The 16,973-nt window shown below is 41.5% G+C and overlaps 1 protein-coding gene across 8 annotated transcripts in view; it reads right to left on the reverse strand.

The window, feature by feature from the left end:
* The window catches only part of BBX (BBX high mobility group box domain containing), a 144,283-nt gene that overhangs the window by 104,990 nt on the left and 22,320 nt on the right, over window positions 1-16,973 (reverse strand). For 3 of the 8 annotated variants that reach the window (XM_033053613.2, XM_033053612.2, XM_033053605.2), the window contains exon 1: window positions 3,756-3,773. The exons of 4 other annotated variants lie outside the window; for them this stretch is intronic. In XM_033053613.2, coding sequence (XP_032909504.1) covers window positions 3,756-3,770 — 15 coding nt within the window. In that variant the 5' untranslated portion in view covers window positions 3,771-3,773. Of the gene's footprint in view, window positions 1-3,755; window positions 3,774-7,536; window positions 7,576-16,973 lie in introns of those variants that run through there. One more of the 8 variants, XM_033053611.2, reaches the window with a different exon arrangement.

Here is a 16,973-nt window from a genome sequence, read left to right on the forward strand (position 1 = left end):
CTACCTGCCTCGATCACCTCAGTTACAAAGGTGTCATTTAGCTTCTTCCATCAATCCTATTCATCATTCAGGTAAAGCAAGTGAAATATTTATTTCTGCTATAAAATGCAAATTATCGTTTACATGGTTAAGAAGCTCCAACCTATTTCAAGCTGCAGTTGAAGGTGGAAAACAGTATCACAAGTATAAAAAGACCTTGCAAGCCATAAAGTCAGAATTAAACAGAGAAGATTCCTTCAAAATGGTGAGGGCATGAGCAGCAGCTAAGTGATGTTTAAAGCTCTGATCCCAGGAGGCAACACCTCCACCTTGCTGCACATGTCTAACAAATTAAGTGTTGCTCAGATTTGCCCTATGTGGAGGACCTGCAAAAAGACTGACTCTAAAGCACATTTATTCCTCCAAAACGGGGGACACCTTATCCTTTTAGGTCAGTAAATCACCAAGAGCTATTGCTTGCTACTCACTGCTCAGCAGTCCAGTCACAGAGGTACCTGAAGTAAGAAAAGAGTTCTGCAACTCAGAGGTTTGTAGAGGCACTACCAAGATCTATTTCTCCAGTTCTTAAACAGGCCTAATTTGTACTGTCAATAAAAATAGTATCAATATTTTGCAGCCTTAACTGGCCAGAATCATATGAAAGATAAGGCCACTCTTAAGACTTTATTTAACACTGACTTTATTTGAATTTTTATTTATACACAAATTTAACTCCCTCTAACTTTATTTATTTATCTGTGTATTTTAAAAATAAGATGCTCTTTGGTAACAACCGTGAAAGGTTGGGCTCTCTACTGGAGATGCCAAAATACGATGCCAAAAAAAAGTCACTGATGAAATGAGTAACAGACAGTACCAGAGGTCTACTCTTATCTACTGTGTCAGGCCAAGTCTCATTGCCTTGTCTCATGTTTTCAGTGAGCTGCAAGAGTGAATGAGGCTCAAGAATAGCTCATTTTGTCCTGTTACTACAGCAAAGATGCACATACTTTTTCTGTTACATACACATACACGTGTTTACATGTGTGGGTATCTATACATACTTATCTGCAGGTACATGCAAGATAAAAGTGAACGCCACACAGTAGGCCTGTTTTGCAAAGGAGATGTGCAATAAACAAAATTTGTAGCAGACTTGAAAACACAAGAAATTGCAAAATACCAGAGCCACTCCTTAAGCCCCTCCCTCTCTGCATCACAATTAAAGTGGGAAGCTCCTTCTGAACCTTCTACTATTCTTAATATGCAGATCAGCCAAAGCATGGTACTTGGTACAAAACATGTACTTTGTTAGTGCTGCAAATACTTAGGTTGGCATACTTTGTTTTGCTAAATGGTTTATGATATTGCCCAGGCTTCTATCACCCCAAAAGACAGCCATAATATGCCTTTTCTAGAGGTCTTACCACAGACTACCTGGGAACGTTGGTTAGCTGGGGAGCTGCCTGCCCCCCTTGATCCCCACCAGGTTCAACAAATGGAGCATATTATGTTCCTTAATCATCTTCAAGGGATGGCACAGTGTTCAAGAACTAATTATTTCTTGGTATAAATCAACGAGGTTGACCATCTTAAACACATTACTGACTGAAGCCTAAGCATCTCTACAGCCTCTATTTGCACTTTAATCACTCAGCAGAAATGTGCTAAAGAGTTATCAGTCAACTGAAGATGTTTTTCCCTAAGGACCTGCAGGACAAGCTGAAATACCTCTTAGAACTGCCAAAAGCAAAGGATTCATCTGTTTTTATGTGCATTTGTCAACTCATACTGCAGAAAATTTAGTTACAAGCAACAGTGTAAACTGATGATACTATTTAGAATATATTCACTTCTTATGAAAGCTCACCAGGAAACTACCTATTTTTCCTCTGCCTAACCACCACTTCAACACATCAATTTGGATTCCTTGTCTCACTCCAGGTCCACCAGAAAGCAGATGTCAGTATCTGCAGCAAACACTTCCAGGTGCAGATTCAGAATGCACAGAGCAGTGACTCAAGTCAGACATTTAGTGAAAGTCCAGCATCTAATTCAGAAAACCACTACCTGAGTCTTATTCCTGTGATCATTTTGAATAAACCATGAGCACAGCTACAGATGGGAAGGCCTCAGTTGTGTTGTTAGAAAATACCATTGTTTTTTTTCACAGGGGCCTGGCTAGCTGCCTAATTTATTGGAACCTTGAAGGGAGAAGGAAATACCTGAAATCTAGTAACTCTTTACTGATCCTGACTAGCAAGAACCTGCTTCTTGAGTGAGTTCCACCAAAATTCTGCTTACTGAGGTTTTGTCAATGCACAATAGGTCCACGTGGAATTTGCCTGCATCTTCATCCAAAAAGCTTCCAGGTTTTTACACACCTGTTTGCTACTTCCACGTTACTCCCTACATTAACAAGCTTTGACGGGCAGCATCAGTTACAAAAATTGAATATTTTAGTAAAGTTTGGAACAGTCACAGCTACATTACTACAATTTTAAATTTAAAGTACCCTTATAGATTCTCGTAGACAGCTGGGAACAAGAAAACTCATTTCGACAGACAGTTTAATTTTTAAATTAGTTTGGGAAAAATATTTTGTTTGAACATCTGCATAAAGCTATCCCTTTAATTTGAAAGGGATATTTTAACCTTCTGATCTCATAAAAAGCACTTTATTGTACAGATAAAAAGGGGTGGATACATTTTCAGTAGCTTTCCCCTGCAGCAGATCCTGCTCATCTTCAGCTGAAATGCACAGGTTTTTCTGGCAGCACCTTCTGCGGCTGCTTTTGAAAAAAGAAGTAATCTGTTAAGTATTACAAAATACCTTTCCATACTCAAGTTCCACATTTCAACTCAGGCTAGCTGGCCATCAGGGAAGACTGTCCCAAAGCAGCACATAACCCCAGCCCCCTGCAAAGTCCCTCCAGTGCTGTGACCGTGCTTCCCAGCATCACCCCACACAGATGTCCAAGGAGAACGGTCCAAGCTGCTGCTGTTACACCACGTCCATGAGGAGGGTGGACACAGCACTGTTAGAAGGTGTTGCAACAGGGGCAGCATCCCTGTGTCCTCACCAGTAGAAGCTGGGTTCTTACAAGCCATGGCCATAGCCCAGATGCATCAATTCTTGAGGATTGAAGGTGACTTCAATTGTGCCGTAACTTGGCTACCAAAGAAAGCATTATTATTGGGGTTTACTCTTAACAAATACCTTCTCCATTTACAGCAAAAAGAGAGAATCTTATTTTTCCCTCTAAAAGAAAGATACAATCAAAGTTGCCAATTCTATAATTTTTGTTGTGTTTCAAGGGTATTTTTTATTTCAGTCCTTTTGGCTTTAAAAAAGTTGTGCAACCTTGATAGGGACATTAAAGTAAGTTTTCTTTCTCATCCTGAAACTATCATTCCTTCCGTTACTCTCCCACAAATAAAGCTTTTGCTTTGTATAAAGTTTTCATTAAACAGTATAATTTTGCAGCTTATGGTACCCTAAAATATTACTCAAAAATCTGAAGGCTCAATATGCCAAACTTTTTTATAGCTTTCAGTTTACTTTCATAGGGCAAAGGAAAGAGCAGAGATGACATTTTCAACTCCAAACTCTACCATCTCAGCAATTTCCAAGCAAAGTAAACACTGACCTTTTATCCCTTGTGAAAATCCACTAGCATGGATTTCTGTACTTGCATAAAGTCTCACAGAAAGCAATCAGGCCCCAAACAAAACGCACAGGTCTACATTAGCAAATTCCAGAACAGGAACTTTACCTTGGGATGCAACATGCAACTTCTCTAGCCAAAACACAGCCCCAGTGAATGCATGCTGAATATCTTTTGTTGGTTTTGCCAGCACCTGAGCCGCGACAAAAGCTTGAAACCAAAAACTTCCTGAACTCCACAAATCACACACGAGCAACTAATATCACCCTGCCATTCAAAAAAACAAAACAAAAAAAAATTAGAATATTATGCAGAGAAATGTATTTTTTTACAGGCCACTTGAGGAGAAGCTATCTGCTCTTTTTTAGGTAGTCTACCACTAGTGAAAATCTCAAGAGTAACTGATGAAATTCACACTTTACAACATCAACATCAGAAAGGATCACAGGAGAAAGATAAAAAACAACATCCCAATTAAAGATGTTATCTTCAGCATCAGTAACTAACTGATCCTATCTGCTCTGGAAACTATCCAGACTGCAAAATCATGTTTAAAAAACACATGTAAGTCCCTTGTAGAAGAAATAGACAGTACTGCTCTATTTCTGGAGATACATCCTCCTCCTCTTGCACTTTACTTAGCCTGCCCTTAAGGCTCTAGCTTGACAAGCAGCAAGCACAGGCCAGCTCTGAAACCAAAATGAGTTGTGTCCCCTGTCCTGCTTTCTACTGTGCATTCCTGGACCCCTTTTTAAGGGACAACAGAACTGTTCAGTTCTTAGGTCTGACTCACAGCACATCAGGTGGTCCACCAATAGTGGTCACTTCTGTCTTTAAACAGAAAGAGTTAAGCTAATCAAAACCATTAATTTTATCTATGATCATTCCTCCATTATGCAACAAAATTTGTTCATTATACAACAAAAACACCAGCATGGCACCATGAGGTAAGATGCAAATGTCTGAGACTTGGACTTTCAGTAATAGTGCTGCCATTTAAATATAGTGATTCACTATTACTTCTGTCAAATATGTCTTATTCCACTTCTTTGTCAAGGAGCTATAATTCAAATAATGTCTGTATCTTCTATCTATGATGGAGATGGGGTCAATATAACACATATTGAAGGTGAAAAAAATACTCTGGGAGCCATTCTCTTCATGCCTACAAATACAGAGCACTTATTAGTACCCTTGTGATCTCTCCAGTGAGGAAGTATCCAGCTTACAGACACAACTTCTCATCCCCCTTTGGCAGATTCCAAGATACATTAACCAATTTCTACAAGCTAAGAGAAAACTAGGTTGCCAAAGTATGAGAGAGAAGCAGCAAATGCCTTCGACTCTAGCTGTCAGTGAAGCAAGAAAATCAGTTATAAAAATCAAATGTAGAGACACTGGTAAGAAGCCTTTATTGATACAGGTCTGATTTTTTTACAGCAGCCTCCTATCAATTATAACTGAAATGTTCAAAATAGGTACAAACTGAATAAAACAGCACAAAGGTCCAATGGTTGTTGCGCTTGATGCTTCACATTATGCTGAGGTACTCAGTGTTACAGAGTTTCTTTACTGGCAGAATGCAAATAAAAAGGTAGTAACTTTGGCAAATAAGAGTTGATGCTTGGGCCCACATAGGAAATACATTTGCATCTATAGCATAAGCACATTTACCACACATTTTTTGTGAAAATATTAGCACGTAGAATTATCTTTAGATTCAACACACTGAAGCAAATGGGCTTGTGTTGTCTTTTTAACACACGCTACAATGTGCACAGCACATAAAATGTCTTTAGTTACTACTTTATCCCTAAGAATAATGACATAACACAGGGTTAATTTTTTGAGCACAAGTCTGTACCAAGAAGTGATTTAGCAGCAATGAATTTAGAGATTGCATAGAGGCAAAACCATTCAGCGTAGTATACCCAGCACATGAAAACAAATACAAAAGATGCAAGGCCACACATGACTGGAAGTTTTACTATTATTTCCTATACACTGCTCCTCCACCAATACTCAAGTGGACGCCACAGACTGGGCTATAAAAGTGGTTTGTTGCTTTTATTTTGGTCTTATACCTTTACCTGCAAAGCTGTTCAACTGCAAGCATTAAGTGTGAGCCAGTAACAGAACACCCTCATGACTTCTACTTGCCCTGAAACTTGAACAATCAGAAACATAAAAAACAGAAGCATAAAATCACAGAACGGTTGGGGCTGGAAGGGACCTTAAAGATCATCTGGCTCTGACCCCTCTGCCACAGGCAGGGATACCTTCAACTAGACCTCAGAGCTCCATTCCTCTTGCTCTTCAATACCTCCATGGATGGGTCAACATCTCAGGGCAACCTGATCCAGTGCCTCACCACCATTACAGTGAAGAATTTCTTCCTAATATCTAATCTAAACCTACCCTTCTTCAGTTTAAGGCCATGCTTCCTTCTTCCATCACTACATGCCCTTGTAAAAAGGCTCCAGCCTTCTTGATAGCCCCTTTAAAATATAAGGCTGCTGGAAAAAAAGCAGAGCTAACTTCCACCAAGGAAAAATGGGAAGTCAGTCATAACCAAAAATACTACCAGAAATAAACCCCCGATTTCTAATTTTCTATACCTCTCTCATTTTTCATCAAAATGCATCAAAATTTAAAAGATGTGTTTTTTCCAGAATGTCTTTCAGCAAAGCTACTGGAGAACTTCACTGAAAGATCTAATAAAAGGTTCCATGTCTTTCATTTTATAGAACAATCAATAAATTAAATTTACCAGGACAGAAAACAGCTACTCAAATCACACACTCTTGTCTGGACCAAGAGCATAAGCAATTCTGGTTAGGCCTCAGATGATTCTGATCAAGATCTTTGATTAGTTACTACTGTCCGCTGTCACTTGGGGAGCAGCTCAGACCTGCAGCAGTGCCCTGTAGCTGTGGTGGCAGCATCCAGCACCAGGCTGGCCCACCACAGCTGTGTGTTTGAGTGGCTTCTCAGGTAGGGTCATCTGCAAAATCACTCAGGGCATCATGGCCAGGGCAAACCAAGTCATCCCATTTATCTGACTGTTAACAGGCAGTAATAAAGATACAGCTAAAGCAGAATATGACAACACAAAGTATTTGTGTAAACTACCATCACTTACAGATTAGTAATTTCAGAACTTTGAGGGAATGTAAAGAATCGTGCTCATCCATTTAAAAAGCTGAAAATTGATTAATGAACCTGCGATATTTACATTTTTCGCTCTGTAAAGTAATTTTAAAAATCCAATGCAACAATGTAAGCACACACCTTTCCGTAGAAGTTGTCTGTCTGTAACTGAGATTATTCCAAACACTGTTTTCTCTCACCAACCTGGCATCCTTTTTGAGGGATGCTAGCAACTGAAAAAGCATTTTTCTTTTGCTTTTCATATCTATAAGTTTATTTCTGTGTTATAACATCACATTGCTCCCTCACATACATCACACTGTTCAAGATCCACAGTTATTACTAAACCAAAGTGAAGTCTCTTCTCTTACATTACTCAATCCACGCAGAAGTTCTGAAACAACGTAACTGGGTTTTTAAAGTTGTTTAGAGTAAACTTTACCTTTATCATCTGTCCTTTATGGCTGTATTTGTGTCATATCTATTTATAGTTTTCAATGGGAAAAAAAACCGTAGATATTTACAAAACTATCAACTTTCATTGACTACAGATCTTTGCTACAACAAAATACATCATTTCCTGAGTATACTCCATTACAGTATTAGTAGCAGCAAAACCATCTAATCAGAGACGGTAACAAGATAATTGCTCGTTTCTTGTTATTGCGCCGGGCTGTGCTGTGTCTCCGGGCTCCTCCCGCACGGCTGGCCGGACCGGGCAGGGTCGGACGGCACTCACCTCGTGTGCCCCGGCGGTCACCGGGCTGGCACGGCGGCGTTCCCGTCCATGCTGCCCGCAGCCCCGCCGCTCCGCTCCGCACCGCCACACCGCCGAGCGCCCGGCACCGGCACAGCCCGCAGCCGCGCACAGATCCGCTCCGCACCGATCAAAATAACTCTTTCGGGGGAGGAGTAACAGCGCTGTTCCGAGGGAAACGAAAAGCAGGAAGCTGATCTCAGCAGCGCGGGGAGCACGGACGGGGCGGAGCAGAGGCACGGAGCGAGGAAAAGTGGAGCAAAGACTCGCTGCTTATAGCTTGGCCGTGGCAGCACGAGCAGCCAGCCCCGCATTGCTGAAATGCCAGCGCCGGGGCTGACACGGACGCCGGCGCCCCTCGCCCAGGGCACAGGCCCGCGGCAGCCCCGCGCAGCGCACTCGCCGCACAGGTACCGGCCCTGCGCAAGCGGCCCCGCAGCGCCCGCCCCGCAGCGCCACAGCCCCCGGCCCCACAGCGGCCCTGGATGCTCGCCCGCTCGCCCCGGACGCTTCGCTGCTCGCCCCGGGCCGGGGTGAGCGCTGCCGTGGGCGCCGAGCCCGCCGTCACGCGTGAGCCGGTTTGAAAGGGCACGTCCTGCGGGACGGACTCAACGCTCCTGGCTGCAACTGCGGGAACTCCTCTGGCCTGCTGAAAGCAACAGATGATGGCATCTCCAACACCGAACTGCCGTGCCTAGCGCGCAAATAACTTCTGATGAGGAAGTTCAAAAGAAAAACGGGGGGATTCTTTAGGAAAACAGCTTCAAGAACTGAGAGGCTTCTCATGCTAAAACTCAAACTGACTCCAAGCAGGGCTTAACCTCGACAGCAGCATCTCCCACCCCGTAAGAAGTTTCCGTAGCTCCGCGGGGCTGCGGTTCCCAGGGGAAGGCAGGGCACGGCAGCTCGCTCCCTGCAGGAGCTGCCTCCCCCAGGAAGGCTGGCTCTGCTCCCGCAGCAAGGCACACGCTGCCATCCTGGCCCCTGCACGAGTCGGGCTGCTCCTGCTGCTCGCCTGTCCCCCACATTCCTCCAGCAAGGCTGGTTTGTGTCACTGGGACAAAACCCCACAGAAAACAGTGAGATATAACGTTCTAAAAACACGTGAGCTTGGAAAACAAGAGCCAAAAAATACAAGGGAGGGTGCACTGACTACCACGAGAGCCATCAGCCAGTGTTTCAAAGTAGTAATTAAAATTCGTAACAGGAAACAGCACGGCGGTGGAACTTCATAACACTTGCATAGCCAGGATCTGATCTGTACCTCTCAGCCAAAAGGAGACAATGCCCATGCATTTAGGGCTTTTCTAAATGAGGCTGTGAAGGTAAGTAGGAACACTGCATGGTTTTTACACTTGTCTTGCCCTCTTTCAGGTCTCAATGTTTTGCCCCATTAGCTCTGTAAGGCAAGATGCTGAGTGTTTTGTACTGGTGGGTACAGAGCAGATACAGGGCCAAAATAAAGCAGTAAATCCGTTTAAGCGAAGTTCTTACACTTTCAAAAATCTCATCTGATGTCCTCTGCATTATGCTGACAGGAGATAGGAATACATAGGTAAGGTGGCCAACCAATTTTATTTTTACCACTTCTTTCATATATTTTCGCTTGTCTGCTCAGTATAGGAAACCTGTAGCAAGTCTAATGCACATTTAGAAGATTCCGTTCCAGATTAGGAAACTCAGCAACTTCTAAGAAAACATTCAATTACTCCTTTTAAATTCACAGTGGCTCGTTCACTTTTTAACGCTGTTTCAAAGTATGTCCTATACACAGTCTGCAGACAAATCCAGAGTGAGCTAGAAACATAATCACACCTCTCTCCTGGCCTCTCTCCAAAGCCTGTGGCCGTCATTTCCAAGAGTGGACAGACAGGACCCATGCCTTTGTCCCAAGGCTTCCCAGTTCACAGCGTGCCTGTAGTGACTGCAGTTACACTGAATCCTCAGGCTGTAAGCTGAAGGTCACTGATGCAGACATACATCCCCATCTACAGCTCCTCCGATGGAGCAGTCAGCTCTGAACGAGCAGATGCAAAGCCTCATTGCAGCAGGATCTTCAGGTGCTGCAGCAACATCACAAGAGCCACAAGGAGACCAAAGGCAGCCCAAATCTCAGCGTGCAGGCTAGGCCAGCCAGTGTATGAGCAGCAACACATCACATCTTATCTTCCTTAATATCAACGCCATTTCTGCACTACTGTTCCTGTAGTTAGGTAGCTTTAACCCTTTCCAATCATAAACTGAGACACTAGTTTCACTCCCACGAGTACTTAATGATTCTTTTGGGGGGAAACTGTTAGCACTGGAGCGATATACAGCTGCTTCCTTACTAAGGGAACATACAGCTTAGAGCCAGAACTATATCAAGGCTGCAGTGTGATTTACACACTCAGCTGAACAGATTTAATGAGCATTTAAACCAGAAACCACAAAACCTGCATGGAATATTGTGCTGCAGTGGTGTGTGGAACAACAGCAGACAAAGTGAAAATACAGGTAAGAGCACTTAACAGTGAACAACTTAAGAGAAATAGATACTCCCAAAGCTTTTCTGATACAATTATTGTTACATAAATACCTAGGCTTCTCTTCAAATCAAAACCAACACTTGTACTGCATAACTCACAGCTCTGGGAGTCCACACAGCACCTGAGATAAACGAGCTCACAAGCCCACCATCAATCTCACTGTTATTCTGTGTATTTCAGAGAAGCTGTTTCCTACCCGCTGTATAGAACAGATTCTACAGCAATGAGCACTATTTCTCCCCTGCTTCTCAATTTGATACTCAGTTTTGAAAGGGCACTTCTTAGTCCTCACCAATACTGGACAGGTACATGTTGCTACAGGGCACAGTACAGCCTCCTTCCTCCCCTCTACTTCTTCACTTCAAGTACACAGGTACACCTGAGAGTATTTCACTAGATACAGAAGAGCAGGCTCTAGCACTCCTGATATGACAGACAAGGACAATTTGTTTCAGCAACCTCAAAAGCAACAGAAGCACCTTTTTTTTTTACCCCCCCCCCAAAAGTACTTCTAGTAGTAAATAAGTATCATTGACCATTGTTATGAGGTTAACTAACAAATCACTTAAGGAACATCTTTAACAACTAAGGCACATCTTCAATCTATCTTGACTTGGTAACAAAATAAAACTTTCTCACATCTTTTTATGTAACCTGCTATTTTGCAAATGACTTAAACCTATTCTGAAAGACCCTCCTCTACCAGCCCACTTCAATCTTTTATTATTAAAGGCACTTAATCCTTAAGATGACAGGTCATACAAAGAAAAAGCTGGAAAGACAGGCTAAAGTATTGCATTGTTTTCAATACAAAAAGCTCAATTTCTTTAACCCTGCCTTTCTACGCAAGAAACTTCCTTGAGAAACTAGAGTAGCATCTGCTTGTACTTCAAATAATTACTCTCTGCTCCTTTGTCTCTCCTAAGTCTCCTTGACTGAGGTCAAGAAAAGAACAAGTACATTTTAAAATCAAAGTTTACCATTTCAGTAGGATTTCACACCCAGGATTGTTGAAGTCATGTTATGCCACCATTCTTCTCAAAACAAAACAGTTTGTGCTTAACACTACCAAGCAGTCAGACTTCTGTCATTATCTTTGCTGACTAGTGTTATTACCCTGTCCAGAGGTCTCCAGCTGCATACAGATACAGCAGTATATGAGCAGTTTTTAGCACTGCACTCATTGCTTCCTACAAGTCTGCAAAAGGAACTAAGATTAATCTATTGTTAGGCTTACATTCATTTTTCAGGCATCAATATCATCTACGGGACAATGTTTAAATGTCTTCAAAGTAATTTTGGAGAAGTTGAAAACTTACTATTTTAAGTTGTGTAAGCTTTTTTCTTGCAGGGAGATAGACCATTTTTTTCGAGCTTGAATATGGTCAAAAGAGATCATCCTTCAGCTACTAGATAAAAAACTACCTCAGAAGAAGACATAAGGAACGAAGTAGCAAGCACTGCAAGTGTGGGTATGAACACACTTAGAAGCCCAAACACTTTCAGTCAAGCAGTTACTGCTTCAAAACTAACTTGATGTTTTGTATTGCTTAAACTGTGGTTGTCAAAATCAATTTCTATGTGACAATTTCTCACCTCTCATTCCCTACACTAACGGCAGGTGGAGATTAGGCACCAAACTGTCACTATATTTATTTAAAACAAGCCAAGCCAGAGGTAGTTTGATCACACATTTACTCACTCCATCAGTTTGTCTATCTTGTCCTGAACTGACATGACAGGATGACTTCTCCTGGCTTGCTGCTCTGGTACTTCATGAGGATTAGAATTACTTAGTAAGTGACCAGGATGGAGAAGATCTGGTCAAAAAAGATAGGGAAAAAGTAACACTGATTAATCTTGCCTGGGTGAAGGTTTTCTCCTGCTACATAGCAAGGAAATATGACAGCAAGCAAAGAAATTAATGAAACAAACAAGTATCTTGAGAATATGCTTAAAACACTCCAAAACTTAACCTGGAAGTGACTACCAGTGAAGACATCCAAACAATTCTCCAAACAAATCTGCAATTTCAGTCTACTACTGTAACCTCGCCTCCTGTAAAATTCAGACCAGAACTGTGCTCACATAGAGAGTATTGCAGCAATACTAATAAAGTATCATCTCCACTGAAGCTCCACATTTTATTCCAATTCCATGAAGAAATACAATTTTAATTACTAAATCTAAACAAAGTCACTATTGACCTCAAAACAGATGCAATCTCCCAATCCAATGCTTATATAACACTGCAATATCACACAATTAACACTAAACAGATATATTTATTCATAAAACATTCCAGAAAACATTGACAATCTGCGTATTTGGAAATAGCAGAATCACTGTTTTTATGATTCCTGGATCTCAGCACTTCTTAGAAGCTGTATCAAATATTTTCATATATGCACATGTCCCCAGCAATGCTTTCTGAGCTATGCTGTACATCAACAGCACATTTCCATCACAGAAAGCCACTGCCCTGTTACCTACTGCACACGCCCACACATCTCAAACGTCAGAAAAACTTCAGCTCCAAACGTCATACCTAAATAATGCACAAAATACCCAAGCCAAAAATCCTACCAACAAGCAGCATGCTGTCTCTTCTTATCCCTCCCCCACATTGTTATCCCTGACAAGTTAAATCCCAGTTCCTCTCTGCTATAGGTGGAAGGTACTCAGATACTACATACAATCAATAAAATTTTATCACTGTTGCCCCCTCTTTAGAATTACGAGAATAAGTTATTGGCAAATTTACAAATACAGAAATTTACTTCTCACAACGTAAAATTACATATTACTTGTAGCAAAAAAAAAAAAACCCAACACATTTCTAGTATCAAAGTTTCTTAAAATTAGGAGGGTTTGTCTAGTTTTTACTTTAAGAATAATGACAGCTGTTCTCCATGCGGTTAAAATGCAATCCAAAGTTTTAAAAATAAACTTCTATTAGTACAATCTTCTCTATTTTCTAGTTCTATCAGAAACAATTTATTAGGAAATACACTTCTGATTTCCGAAACAACCCAGTTTTCTTCCTAGAAATACTGCTGCAATGTTTTCTAAACATACTCTTAAAAGAGGTGCAAAGATTCAAAGAGCAGTTGAAAACTATTTCATTCTGATAATTTACATCAAGTTTTATAGTTCTTATCCTCCCTCCCCCTCCTAAATGGAAAACTAATTGTGATAAAACATCAAGCCCAATTAGAAAAACCACTACATACAACCATTTATTTGAATATTTCCTTTAGAGTATGTGCAATTGTTTTTACAGAATCCTCTAGTGTCTGGGGCCAAATACTGTCATCTTTTCTGCAGGGAAAAAGCCCCACACTCCCTCCAGTTTCACATCTCATTCACTAAGTACTTCATTGAATTCAAACTCTTATAATATATAAAAATATATCTTTCAAATGTAATTTATTTTAAGGAAATGCTGAAAAACCATTACAGCAGCTTGAGTTCTGCTTTCGGGATACATTTGCAATTTTCTTCAGGTTTCAGTATTAGCTTGCACATTAGAAAGCCCAAGTTGGGCACCTATTTGTATATTGAGACAGTGATCAAGTGCCACGTGAGACTTGAACACCTGAACTATAGCTCAGATTTTTGGAGCTTGATCCCACTGGTGTCACTTTTGCCTGAATTCTGAAGTTTAGCTTTATTTGGGGATGTAATCTGTGACCTTTAGATTTCCTTTTACATTTAAGGTCCAAAAATCTGACAGACTTCTGTAGGTACTGGAAAAAGTTGGAGAACAAAGTGGGCAGGATTCAGAAAACAGGGAAGTGACTTAAAGAAATATATTTTGTCTGCATCTGTGGACAGCTGGCAGCTGCACCAGCCACGGCAGGAGATGAGATCAGTCTCTGTGGCAGCACTGAGTGAGAGGGAGCAAGCATGGAGGAGAGGTCAGGTCCCTGCAGGTGGGTTGCCACCCCATTCCTGGCATATTCAGGTTATATTTTCCTCCATAAACATGCTGGCTGGAAAAGTGAGCAGGGCAGCAAAAGCAGCAGGGAAATAATTTTCATTCAGTTTTACTTAAGAGCAAACCCTGCCTGACCTTTAGCTGTCCTTATGCTGCTTTAACCTATGGCTGCTCTCCCACCTCCACATCCTCCCCTGCCATCCCTGCCCTCTGGCAGGGGGTGCCCAGGCTCCCACCCTGCCCCAGGGTGCCTGCAGGGGTACATCAGCACACATCATGGTTTTGGAAGCAGCTGGCCTGGCACAGCCATCCCTGGGAAGCAGACTGCAGGAGGATGGCTGGCCCCAGCCAAGGCCACCACAGCTGAGAGCAAGGACAGAGGACTCCTCCCTGGAAACGAGGAAGGGGGGGTTATATGCCAGCATGAAAGCACAGTATAAATACAGTAGCCAACATAAAAATCCAGAAAAAAAAGAAAAATTTTCAACTATCCTTATGGATTTCTGAGATGCCACCCAATCTTTAGCTGTTCTTTTGCTTTACCAGCAACTAATTCCTCTGAGGCAACTGCAAACAAACTGAACTCAAGGTGCTTCTGCAAAAGCAAAATATCTGCTGTAACATCCCTTATAATGATGTTTGCTCTTGTCTAAAGACCTGACACCAATCAGGTGAATCAGTGGCTATCACATGATCTCCTCTGAAAGTTTTCTTCATTTTGTCTGCATACTATCTAAAACTAAATGAGACATCTTTCTCATCCAATTTTAAAAAGATGTTTTTTTATCCTCTGGTCTGTGGTTTTCTCCACAGTGTTTGCGTGGGACTCAGGCTTAAAAGAAGTTTTTACTATGCAATATTTTACTTAATATTTTATTCATATTTTACTTAAAAAAAGCAACTACCCCCCCCCCAAATAAAAAATCTCCCAAACCAATTTTTTTTCTACATTCTAGGTTCACTCACCAGAAGTTAATTAAGTATGCAAAGTGATACTGCACATATAAAACAGCAGATCTCTTCATCAAGAAAAATCATACAGGTTCCTTGCATTCAAGGCTAAAATGCAAGTGTGAGACACCATAGAAAAGGGTGGGTCTCTTCCTGCCACTCCAGCATGAATGCAAGGAACACAGATTCTAATCTACATGTTCGATAGCTGCCCATATAAATACAACACAGTAACAGCATTAATATATGCAAACACTTTTGAGTTTTTTTTTTTCGCTTGTTTTTAACTGACAGGAAGAATAGGTTTAAGATAGGCTGCAAAGGAGGCTTTATGGATCCCAACCATGTCCTTGCTCTGTGAGCAGAAAAGCCACTATACTTGTTAAGGTACTGGCTTGCCACTCATACAAATTCTCCTATTCCAGCACTTGTCCTGCACTCCTTAAGTAAAACACAGGTTAGCAGTAAGAGATATTTACACAAAAACATGGCATTGTGAAATGCAGTTGCTGCAGAGCTGACCCACTGCTATTTTTCCACCACTGCATTTTGAACTGCAACAGAGAAGTACAGTGGCCCATAGGAGACCAAAAATCTCCCAGAGGCTGCTGTTAATCTCTAGAGAAGTCATCAGTTGCATCCCTGCATCTCTCAACCAGCTGACCACCATTGCTGCTCTTTGGTACTGTGCCTGGTACAGCTCAGGAAAAGGCAGGAGAGCAGAAGCAATTGCTAGCTTTGGTGCTGAAAAAACCTGAGCAAGGCTAAGTGTGCTCCTCTAGAAGCAAGATACTGTTGTAACAAGTAATTTGGTGTAATTCAACATCTCCAACATTTACACTTACATCAAAGTGATTCCAGTATTACAATTTGATCTTCCGCTTGGGTGAACATGAGGCCTGTGAATTTAACAGCATCACTTGTAAACCAATGCAGTATATAAACCACAAAGACACATTAACTCCCTGTCAATAGATACCTATGTAAATTTTCAGCAACTAATTGTTCTATTAGGGTTTTTTTGATGTTACTTTTTTTACCAGAGAGTAGGGGGAGAACGTTAAACACAGTCTTGATACGAAATGAGCTGGCAAACACTAGATACTTCAGAGAAACACAGGTAACTTGGTCTCAGGCTGAGACCTCAGTGCTTACTTCTGTATTTCCCAAACATTCCCAAGGACTCTAGTTTTCAATGACAGCTTCTTTAACTAAGGGCAGAAAAACGGGGCAAAAATTCTAACATGAGCTCATCCTCCCCTGCCTCCCCCACTCCTATAAAACCCAAGAACAAGCCCTCTAATGAGCAGATCTTATCCCCAACTAGTTTTCACTTTCAACAACAACAAAACTTATTATCAAAATAAATACTCAGTTAATTGAATAATCATTTCCCAAGAGAAAGTACTGTTTTCAACATCCAGTGCTCTGAAAGAAATCCATAAACAGGATTTGCAACCTCCTAGCACAGGGAGAGTTGATACTGCAGCCTAACCAGATCTTGCCTCTTGAAGGAATGTCCAGGCCATGTCCTTGTCTCATCAGCACCGACTGTCAGTGACTGGCCCCAGAGACTCAGTAGTTTTGGTAGCTCCTGGACACAGCAACCTGATTTAAAACAACTAATCAAGTACTGGGAACTCCAAGTGCAGCAGCCCAACCCTACTTGTATGATCTAACCTCCCCTTATCCAATGCAAGTTAAACTAGCACACACAGAGCTCCATGCTATCACTGCCAAACCCAAACTTCTGCCTTACTGAAAGAACCCTTGGGTAACCCCAAAACCATGTAGAGAACTACTCTTGAGATTATGTCAGGTTTTATCTGTATGTATTTTTAAATGCTACATTTTATCAAGGTGTTTCCAAAAAGTTGATAATAAAGAATCTCTCCACTTTTTCTTTAAAAACCCCTGCAAGCTGCACAGCCAATTCTCTAGACCTCAAAATCCCTCAAATTAAACTTGAGAGGGATGCACAGAACTCGTAGCTTAGTTAC

Source organism: Catharus ustulatus, chromosome 2 (genome assembly GCF_009819885.2).
Source record: "Catharus ustulatus isolate bCatUst1 chromosome 2, bCatUst1.pri.v2, whole genome shotgun sequence".
NCBI classification, from domain to species: Eukaryota; Metazoa; Chordata; class Aves; order Passeriformes; family Turdidae; genus Catharus; species Catharus ustulatus.